Source organism: Diaphorina citri, unplaced genomic scaffold, assembly GCF_000475195.1.
Source record: "Diaphorina citri unplaced genomic scaffold, Diaci psyllid genome assembly version 1.1 scaffold1416, whole genome shotgun sequence".
Taxonomy (NCBI): domain Eukaryota; kingdom Metazoa; phylum Arthropoda; class Insecta; order Hemiptera; family Psyllidae; genus Diaphorina; species Diaphorina citri.
In genome coordinates, this window is record NW_007378842.1 from 35493 (window position 1) to 47182 (window position 11690).

Here is an 11690-nt window from a genome sequence, read left to right on the forward strand (position 1 = left end):
CAGAAACTTTCCCTTCAAAAACTATAACCTTCTCCTCCTCCTCTTCCTTCTCCTTCTTCTTCTTCTCCGTCTCTTCCTCGTAATTCTCCTTCTTTTTCTTCTTCTTGTCTTATTTCTTATTATTCCTACTTCTTCTCTTCCTTCTTCTTCTCCTCATCTTCCTATTCTTTTTATCTTAGTTCTTATTGTTCATTGTTCCTACTTTCCCTCATTCTCTCTCCCTCCTTCGAATTCTCTTCCTCATACTTCTCCTCCTCCTTTCATATCTCCTCCTTTTCTTCCTCTTTCTTCTCTTTCTCCAAAAACTTTTGGTCTGTCAACTTCCCCTCCTGTAACCAAAGTCAATGACTTTTGGTTTTACACATTCGTTCAGATTCTTGTAAAAGATTTACCTTTTAGATCAAACGAACTACGGCGTCTTAGTAGCGCCATAAAAGAGAGGGGGAAGTTGAACCTTATGGATAGATACTCAACCTGCCGGACTATAGCGATGGAAATTACTCGTAGTTAGCGAGTGTGGTCCTAACAAGTATGTCAATTCGTGCCTAAGCCGGAATACCTACCTATTGTATTTTTTTACTAGTCAATAAGTACCTATCTATTTAGAAGAAACCTTTCGCTACATATTACATACCTAATGTAAACCCCTCCTCATGTCCACAGGGAGCTGGCTAGGCGCCAAACACAACAACACATACTACTCCAACAGCACCAGCTCGGAGAAAGTTCACCCCTACGAAGCCAACCCCGCCTTTGAGAACCTTTTCGACGAAAACAAGAACTTCAACACCACCCCCAGCCATCGCGTCTCGTCCACCTACGCCACCTCCGTGTCCAACGTGAGTGGAGGAGTGACCAACCTCAAGGATGTGATTACAGTGAGGGATGAGAATAATGAGAAGCGTGGAGGTGGAGGTGTCAAGAAGAGGAGTGGGGAGAAGGAGAACAACAATAACAACAAGGACATTGACAATTTGCTCAAGATCGAGAACGAGTGTACCAAGTTGAACAACAAGGAGAAGATGGCGGAGTCCAGGTAAGGAGTTAGGGTCAAGTAGAAACACTACCTGCCTTCGGTGGTGTAGTGGTCAAGGCGCTCGCCTGGTAAACAGGAGGGCGTGGGTTCAATGTCCTTTCTCATTCCTCCCCTCTCTTTCTTATATCCTCCTCCACCCCTTTCTTACCACCCCTTTGTTAATACCCCTTTCACCAGTCTTCTCCCTTTGAGTCCTTTATCCCCCTCTTTGTCCGTCTTATTACCATTCTCTCCCAATCTTCTTCCCCCTTTTTGCCCTCACATCTTCGCGTCTTAAATAATAACATAAACACGAAGGGCTGCTGCCACCGAATTTCTTTTTTCGGGGGGGGGGAAAGAGTTTTCCAACTTCCTAATGTCATTATCTTCGCAAGGTATATCTCTTCAAAAAGTTCGAGTATCTTGAAAAAAACTTGTTCTTATGTAGGAACCTATATCTTCAGAAGTTCTTATGTACGTAAATATCTTCAAATATCTTGTTGTTTCTTATATTAGTTTTCTTCCCCTTTCGCTTTTGAAAACCCCCTTTTTTCCGGCGTGTTACATTGGAATGAAACCCTTTTTTCCGGCAGGAATGTGTTTATCTGTCTAGTGAGACAGAAAGAGAGAATAATCAATGATTTATTGTCTCTCTCCCACTTGGGAATCTGATTACTTGAAATACCTACTTGCCCCTATCCCCTTTACCAATTTCAAAAACTTAAATTGTCAAAATTTCACAAACTTAAATACTTAACGATATCATTTCGAAAACTCCAAAAACGGATGATATTAAATTTATTTATTTAACATCAAAGGAATAAATTTGTATTAACTTATTTGTTGGTACACACACTTGGTAAAACATCATAAAGCCAAGTGTTTTTACTCACGCAAAATCATTTTTAGTGTTATTTATTTAAATATAAAAAGTTTCACTAAAATTTCTCCCCTCCGGTAGATGCTGCGTGTGCCAGTCAAGGTCCGGTCACGGTCCGGTAACGGTCCGATCAAAAAGATTCGTCGCAAGAATGTTCCAAATTTTGACTGTGAGCTGACCGTTACCGTACCTTGGCTAGAACGTCTAGTGTGTACACTCGCAATTACTTGCCTTCAACAATCATTTGATCGGACCGTTACCGGACCGTGACTGGCACTATAGTGTGAATCAGCCTTAAGCTTCTAAGAATTTTGTGATACTGAAAACTTTGATCTTTTCAGATACGAGCCGGATTTTATGTTAAATAAATTTTATAAATAAAATGCTTGGAACGAGATTCTCCCGTGATATCAAACACTTTCTTGCTCAAATGATCCAGCCAAACCTTCGAGTCAACGCTTCAAAATATTTCCCCAAAAGGCGAAAAACCCAAACAAGCCCCTCAGCAGTCCTCTGTCAAAAACTGCGAAGGGAAATATGAGACACTACAAAACATCTCGCATTACTTCCCTTCAACAATCATTTGATCGGACCGTTACCGGACAGTGACTGGCACTATAGTGTGAATCAGCCTTAAGCTTCTAAGAATTTTGTGATACTGAAAACTTTGATCTTTTCAGATACGAGCCGGATTTCAACGAACTCGTAGACGACTCCTCGAACGAGTTGGAAATCGACATGAGTGAGACGGGGGTAGATGAGGACGAACCCCATCGCCGCTCCAACTCTGACCCTGGCCACCGGTCTAGACAGGGCCGGGACTACGGCAAGGACTATGGGGACAAACATGGGCTGGGCGGTCAAGGATACAGTGCCCCGTCGTCCGCGTTCAAACCCGTTGAATCGTCTCGCCTGCCAGGTAAGAAGCTACGCCTGGGTGCAATAGTCCTACATACCGGACTCCGCACACAGGAATTTCGTCAGAAAAGACCACCATTTCAATGTAATGTAAAACGTCTTAGATTTCTGGGGGAGAATGAGAAAGAAGAGGACACGGGAAGTAAGTGAGAATGGGATGATGGTATCCAAAACGATGGAGGGAACTGTAAGAAAGGAGGTCTTATCGTATCGAAATCGAATTGAAAATGATGCTATCGATTTTTGTTTAAAAAAAGGTTTGATTGAGGGAACCTTAACTGTAAATGTCTTTTCGTCTCAAAATGGAAGAGAGAAAGAGGACAGGATAGGAGAAAGCCAGTCGTTCCCAGAACGAACCTCATGTGTTTGGGATGAAGTTTGCCCCGCTGGGAATCGAAACCGTGACCTAGCGCTTACTAAATATGCTAACGTCCAAGCTAACTAGGCTGGCAAAGTGGCAACAGTACTTTGTGACTTACTACGAAGTTTTTGGAATTCAATTCTACATATTTATTAATCAAAAATCAGGCTTTTATCCAGGAAAAGATTATCAGCTTAAATAGCTATAACCTATATAACCATTTAACCAATCTCTTAATATTCAAGTTCCAAACTGTATTCAAAATCACCATACCACCTTTTTTTCCAGGCTCCTCAGACATCGAACTCGGACCCTATCCACCACCCCCCAACTGCGTCACCTTCGTCGGCTTTCCGCCGCCCCCTGGGCCGCCTAGTAGTCATGTATTGGGCGAAACTAGGGGCTTTGCCCCGCTTGCCCCTATCCCCATTACCAATTTCAAAAACTTAAATTGTCACAATTTCACAAACTTAAATACTTAACGATATCATTTCGAAAACTCCAAAAACGGATGATATTAAATTTAGGTATTTATTTAACATCAAAGGAAAAAGGAATAAATTTGTATTAACGTATTTGTTGGTACCTACACACACTTGGTAAAACATAAAGCCAAGTGTTTTTACTCACCCAAAATCATTTTTAGTGTTATTTATTTAAATATAAAAAGTTTCACTAAAATTTCTCCCCTCGGGTAGATGCTGCGTTTCCTCTCTGGATGGCCAGACCAATCTTCTGAGGAAGAATATGTCTAAGGATATTTATGTCAAATAAATTTTATAAATAAAACGCTAGGAACGAGATTCTCCCGTGATATCAAACACTTTCTTGCTCCAATGATCCAGCCAAACCTTCGAGTCAACGCTTCAAAATGTTTCCCTAAAAGGCGAAAAACCCAAACAAGCCTCTCAGCAGTCCTCTGTCAAAAGCTGCGAAGGGAAATATGAGACACAACAACACATCTCGCCCCAATCATCCCCTTCCGACCCCGGGGCTGCGAGAATATTTACGAGTCCCCGGGGATTTTCATCCCCATTAAAACTAATAATAAACCCATTTGGAGTCCCCCTTCCTGTCCCCATTCGGGAAGCTCCATCAGGAATATCGGAGCGATGGATCTGGAAAAAGAACTGAAAACAAATCAGAAGCGAAAAAGGCAATGAAGCAGTAAAGCAATAAAAAGTGAATGTAGACAACGTTTGGAGGAGGAAAAGGACGAAGAGAAAGAGGAGAAGGTGGTGGAGGAGGAGGGAGGAGGAGGGAGGAGGACGACTTAGCTTAGAGAGAATAGAGAAGGAGGAATATGAGAAGGAAGAGGAGGTGGAAGAAGAGAAACCGGAGGAAGAAGAGGAGGAAAAAGAGAAGAAGGTGAAGGAAGAGAAGGACGTGGTGGAGGAGGAGGAGAAGAAGGGACAAAATAAATTGAAGGAGTTATAAAACTACTAAACATTGGAAGCGAGGATGTGGGAAATGATCGTAAAATCGACTTGATTGAAGACATGGATTTTGCTGAAAAAGAACTCCCACGATATCCTAATTTCTTGGAAGAATGTTTGGATAGACAGAGAATTTTCTATACAAGTAATGCATCTATGATGATTTGGTACCAATCACCAACTTATGATATCATGAGCGTTTCCAGTTTTCGGCCCCAGCGTTTCACAATAGAGTCTCAAAGAGGGTAGATTAGGACTAATAGGGCACAAGGCTGTCCTAGTGTATCCTCTAAAATCTGACTCTCTCTTTTTCTATACAAGTAATGCATCTATGAGGATTTGGTACCAATCACCAACTTATGATATCATGAGCGTTTCCAGTTTTCGGCCCCAGCATTTCACAATAGAGTCTCAAAGAGGGTAGATTAGGACTAATAGGGCACAAGGCTGTCCTAGTGTAAAAAATCCTAAATGACTCTCTCGAAAGACGGTGAGACCAAATACTCCATTACAATTGGGGGTTTGTCTAGTTTACCCAGTCCGCTAAGAGTAGCTGACTCTGGCAGTGATGCAAAACTTGTATAAAGTAAATAACTCTCTCGAAAGATGGTGAGACCAGATACTCCATTACAATTGGGGTTTGTCTAGTTTACCCAGTCCGCTAAGAGTAGCTGACTCTGGCAGTGATGCAAACAAAACTTGTATAAAAATATATTCAGGGTGTCAGATAACACACATGACAGCGGCCATTTATTATCCTACCTAGCCTCAAAGTAAAACACTCGATGAAAGTTATTAAGCTTGTATAAAAACTTATTCAGGGTGTCAGATAACACACATGACAGCGGCCATTTATTATCCTACCTAGCCTCAAAGTAAAACACTCGATGAAAGTTATTAAGAAAAACTCGTGAACCTCATTAGAGCAAATGACACCAAGCACCAAGGGCATATCATATCTAGTATTATCTACTAACCACTAGAATATAACATCCACCAAGACATTATACCTATAAGTTCCACTAAATATCTACTTAGTTATAATGACCTCACGTTTTTAATCAGCAATTGTTTCCCCACAACAAAGAAAAAATACAATTTCCAAGATGCAGGAAATATGGGGAAAAAGAGGGAAACATATATTAGACACAATATTAAAAATATCAGAATTTCTCGCAGAAAAGCAGCTTGGGGACAATATGCTTTCGGAGATATAATGAGAGGCCATTAGGCAGGTGGGAAAATAGGAGATATTAAAAATATTTCCCCCGGCATATCATATCTAGTATTATCTACTAACCACTAGAATATAACATCCACCAAGACATTATACCTATAAGTTCCACTAAATCCTAGTTTTCCGAAGCACCGTCCGCACTATATCGATCGGCATTCCCTGATCATGATTGTGTGGAAGCCACTTAAGGGTGGCTCGAAGTCTTTCGTATTGAGATTGTTGAGAAAGCAACTTTGAAAGTTGAAGAGTCAGAGGAAATAGTATAGGCCTGATTTTGAGTATCTGTATAGGACACGGAAGGAGCCCAGGTATTGTTTCTGTGCGTCTCCTTCACAAAGGACTTTATCTTTCCACATTACCTTCGGTCTCCCTCTTCCATTCTTCAATCTCCGTGTGCCCAAACCCTCTCAACTTTCACATGTATTTTGCTACATGATAGGTAGTTATTAGTTATTTATTGATGGTTATGTTCAATTATTGTTCACAGAGGGAAGCAAATGCCCCACTCCAGGATGTAATGGACAAGGCCATGTTACAGGACTCTACTCTCATCATAGAAGGTAAGTAACACTTTACCACACTTCTCTAAAATCGAGGAGCGTCCAATCAAGCTTAGATTGTCTTAAAGTGTCCAGCTGTCCAGAAATAGTCGACGGCCATCGATCGATGTTGATCTATTTGGTCACACCTTAACAGACCTAGGTGTGTTAGACCGATCTTATGTTGTTGTTGTTGTTGTTGATGTTGTTTTTGTTGTTGTTGTTGTTGTTGTTGTTGTTGTTGTTGTTGTTGTTGTTGTAGTTGTTCTTGTTGTTTTAGCGGCCTTAGCTTTCGCCGGATGGCAATAGCAGATTGCCCGATCTTATGTATGAGTGTTTGGTACAAAAAGGTAGTATTTTTTCAAGTGCTAAAATAGTACAATCACGTCCTATTTCTTTGTGTTTCAGCTTATCCGGATGTCCCAGAAAAGACAAGGTCACTCCAGAAAGTAAGTAACTCACATCTAGGCACGCGTTCTAGAGCCAAAGCAATAGCCAAACTTACCACTTATTTATCTTGAATTGTATATGTTTTGTTGATAGTTCAGGCTATGTTGGTAATTCAATTGAATGCTTGTAATCCAAAATGAGCTTGAGCTACACAAGTTCCAAAAAGTAAGTTTTCTTGGAGAGAGATCAATTCTTTTATTTCTTTCAATTTTACAAACAAGACATTCAGCACTTCCTTTGTGAAAAACTAAGGATCATTATTTCAAGGAGATCTTTTAGATGATATAAATGTGTATTGCGATAGTCAAGGACCCTCGAAGTCTGTGAAGACTCTGGAATAAGATGTGTAAAATCAATTTTCAATTTTCAAATAAGATGTGTAAAATCAATAAGATGATGTGTAAAATCAATTGGAATAAGATGTGTAAAATCAATTTTCAATTTTCAAAAAAAAAATTCAATTTTCAAATTTCAGATTGTTCTTTCAAATTTGAGTGCTCTTTTAGCTCATTTAGGATTTCCAGCACTCCATTGACATAGTTTGTTTATTTTTTCTTTGTAAGTCACCAATTCTACAATGTTCTTTGTTAAAATCCTTTGTAACTTTGAACAGCGGGACAGAGAGTATTTTTGTTTTGTGATTTTGTTTTTTTTTTTTCCATTGTCTTTATTTTGGTCAAACTTGTTTCCATGCGTTGCCAAAACGTTTGCCACTTTTCCTTCCCCCTTTAGAGTGTCTATTTCTTTTTCTTTGTAAGCCAAACGGTTCATATTTGGGGTATCTTTTGAACCCAAAAGGAAGTTTAGAGATTTGATAACAACCATGATATCTAGTGTATCTAATGTCTTTCTTTAAAATATTATTATTTCATATTTCTTTTTGTATTCTTTGAGTTTTGTAGCGGGATAGATTGTCATTTTCCTTTAATGAAAGAAATTCTACCTAGTTTAAGAGTTCAATTCAGTGATGCTGAATTTTGTGAAGTTGCAGCAACCTCTATCTAGAACTCCAATTCAAATGATCTTGATTTGAACTTCATTTGAATTTGAATCTTTTACCTAGTTTAAGAGTTCAATTCAGTAATGCTGAATTTTGTGAAGTTGCAGCAACCTCTATCTAGAACTCCAATTCAAATGATCTTGATTTGAACTTCATTTGAATTTGAATCTTTGTTCCCATTGAAGCTTTTCTAAACTTTCCAAGCACAGACGACATTTGGCAAAACCAACTTTTAGATTCAAACCAATCTCTCTATCCCGCTAACAAAGTTTTTTGGTTTCTTGAAATTTTATTCATAACAACTTTTGTTTTAAAGAATCGACCGATGTGTTCAACTGCTTTTCTGTAGGCAATCATAATTATTACACAAAGAACATGAAAGCTCAGTGAAAAAATGAGCTTCCGAAATTTTTTCTGTAATCTGAAACTTTGGCACGACCCAAAATCTGACTTTGGTACAAACTGAACCCAGCTCATCCCTGAAGGAAGATAGGGTCAGGTTGTCGCAGTGATATACCTAGGGATTAAATAGTCATCAATGATCCTATTTATACCAATATCAATCTTAATGGAAAATTTAGCCAAACAAAGCCAACATTAGAAGAAAAGAAAGGGAATTTAACCAAAAATAGCCAAAATTAGGAGGTAAAAAAACGCTTGGGTAGAATAGAATGGAACTTGGGTAGAATAGAATAGAATTTGGGTAGAATAGAATGGAATTTGAGTAGAACTCATCCTATTACAGCAAACCTGCCTCCGTCAAAAGCGACGATAAGAGCAAGTTTACGCCGTAATCCCAGATTGGTGAGTAGAATAGAAAAGAGTATACCTAGTTAGAATAGAATATACCTAGTTAGATTAGAATAGATTTACTCTAAAATCCCGAGCTCAATATCCAGTTGTAGGTAGTAGTTATATTCGGAAAATTCGGACAGACACCCGTCCACCGTCCAGATAGGTACATTTCTTAAAATTTTATTCATTACCTATAACTTGTATTAAAGAATCGACCGATGTGTTCAACTGCTTTTCTGTAGGCAATCATAATTATTATTACACAAAGGACATGAAAGCTCAGTTCCGAAAAGTTTTCTGTAATCTAAAACTTTGGCACGACCCCAAATCTGACTTTGGTACAAACTGAACCCAGCTCATCCCTGAAGGAAGATAGGGTCAGGTTGTCGCAGTGATATACCTAGGGATTAAATAAAGAAAAGATGTCTTTTTGTATCTGCTATACACCGGGGTGATGGTCTCTAGCTCTAGCCATGTTAATTTGGCTGGCTCGTCAGTCAACCATCGTGAGGACTTGTGCTTGGTCTTTAAAAGCAGAGAGAACCCTTTGAAGAACTGCCAGCTAGCTAGGCTGGTTAGGTTTAACTGTTCTCCTCCCTGTTTATAGTCTCACAGCCAGACGCTAGTCTACTCTCTACCTATGTAGGTCTCTAAACCTACCTGAAACTGTGCGGGTGGCGTAACTTTCTTCTCTCCCTCATCAAAAGCAGGTACAAACGTCATACGATCACTTGTGTATGAGTTCCCTTAATTTCACTCATCGTATAACTAGCCCTCCCTCGAACATTCTCCCATCCCTGCCTCGGTGGTGTAGTGGTCAAGGCGCTCGCCTGGTAAACAGGAGGGCATGGGTTCAATCCCAGCCGAGGTATGGAATTTTATCCTCAATATAATTTGAGAATTTGACCACAATAATAATAGTAGTAGCCTACTGCTGGAGTAAAGGGACTTTTCAGTCCTATGCGAGCAGTATAAATAAGCACTATTATTATCCCACTTATAGCATTCTCCGACCCCAATTCTGACGTTCTCCGCGGCCTTACTTTTGACACACATCAAGTCCGTCTTTTGCAGAGTCATCTTTAACAACTTCGTTCGTTAAAAAAATATGTAGGTAATTAGTTATTTTTCAACCCTTACTTAACGTGTATTCCTAATTTCAACAAACCATCATCTCCTCATTCTAGGGATATGAATTTGTTTTAAAAATTACCAACCCTCTCCTCATTTTCTTCTACTTCCTTCTCTCCTCCTTCTTCTTCTTCTTCTTCCTCCTTCTACATATTTCTGTAGTCTCCAATGTGTATATAAGCATGTATAGTAATTATTACCCTTACTGTAACCTGCAACTGACATATTTCAGAAACCTTCACTTCACTTCACTTCAAAAACTATAACGTTCTCCTCCTCCTCCTTCTCCTTCTTCTTCTTCTCTTCTCCGTCTCTTCCTTGTACTTCTCCTTCTTCTCTTCCTCTTCCTTCTTTTTCTTCTTCTTGTCTTATTTCTTATTACCTATTCCTTGTTCTTCTCCTCATCTTCCTATTCTTTTTATCTTAGTTCTTATTGTTCCTACTTTCCCTCATTATCTCTCCCTCCTTCGAATTCTCTTCCTTATACTTCTCCTCCTCCTTTCATATCTCCTCCTTTTCTTCCTCTTTCTTCTCTTTCTCCAAAAACTTTTGGTCTGTCAACTTCCCCTCCTCCCAAACTTGACTGCTGAAAAGCGAAGAGCAAAAACGAGGGACGGATTCCTCCGACCCCACCAAAAATTCTCCAAAATTCCCTCCCCCCTGAATTCCAAATTCCTCCCCCCCTTCCAAATTCCCGAAAATTTCCCGCGACCCCCCTTGAGGCGCGACAGGAAAAGTCGAGTCTTATCTTGTCAATTTTCAAATTTCTTCCCGGCGCTGTGGGACGGGAAGGGAAGGAGGACGGGAAGAAGAGACGGGAGGACCGGGAAGGTTTCTCTCATTATGGGAAATGACTTTGCAAAATTATCCTTCTGAGAGGGAAAAGAGGGGTGTGCAAGTGGTAGTCTTTGAAGAATGTTTGAGAATTAGCTCCTCAAGAGGAGAGTTTTTTTGGGAGGAGGACGAGCAGGAGAAGGAGGAGCAGACGGTGAAGAAAGAGGAAGAGAAGGTAGAGGATGAGAAGGAAGAATATTAGAAGGAGAAGGAGGAGGAGATTGAGAAAGAGCTGTTTTTGCATGGTTTTTTCTAAGGAACCCTTTCCTCTTTCTTAGGAAAAGTTGCTTTTCGATGATATTGCCAATATTGAATATAATTAATTATGAAACGAGACCTATAATTTGTCATTTTGGGGTGATGATAATGACAGATTATGTCCTCAGATCAGCTTGAGCTTGAGACACCAGTCACCAGCTCAGCTTAGTATTTTCCTGAACTCTTTTGAAAGACAATAGACATTATCGAAGACAATGACAAAGAATTAGAATTTTCCTTGTTTTTGGGGGAAAAATAATCTTGATTTCATTATATCCAACCATGTTATGCCATATTCTCCCATCTGTTTTACTCTCAAGTCTTCTACAAGCATCGCCGCACCGTCAGAGGGGTGTGCAAGTGGTAGTCTTTGAAGAATGTTTGAGAATTAGCTCCTCAAGAGGAGAGTTTTTTTGGGAGGAGGACGAGCAGGAGAAGGAGGAGCAGACGGTGAAGAAAGAGGAAGAGAAGGTAGAGGATGAGAAGGAAGAATATTAGAAGGAGAAGGAGGAGGAGATTGAGAAAGAGCTGTTTTTGCATGGTTTTTTCTAAGGAACCCTTTCCTCTTTCTTAGGAAAAGTTGCTTTTCGATGATATTGCCAATATTGAATATAATTAATTATGAAACGAGACCTATAATTTGTCATTTTGGGGTGATGATAATGACAGATTATGTCCTCAGATCAGCTTGAGCTTGAGACACCAGTCACCAGCTCAGCTTAGTATTTTCCTGAACTCTTTTGAAAGACAATAGACATTATCGAAGACAATGACAAAGAATTAGAATATTCCTTATTTTTGGGGGAACGATGGTCTTGATTTCATTATATCCAACC

General features: G+C 39.7%; 1 protein-coding gene across 1 annotated transcript; it reads left to right on the forward strand.

Annotated features, from left to right (window-relative positions):
• Positions 1–653: 653 nt before the first annotated feature.
• On the forward strand, positions 654–3656 carry LOC113470154. The gene is made up of 3 exons (XM_026828380.1): positions 654–1036; positions 2576–2814; positions 3463–3656. Exons 1-3 carry the CDS (start codon positions 654–656, stop codon positions 3654–3656), a joined length of 816 nt encoding a protein of 271 aa, XP_026684181.1.
• Positions 3657–11690: the final 8034 nt, after the last annotated feature.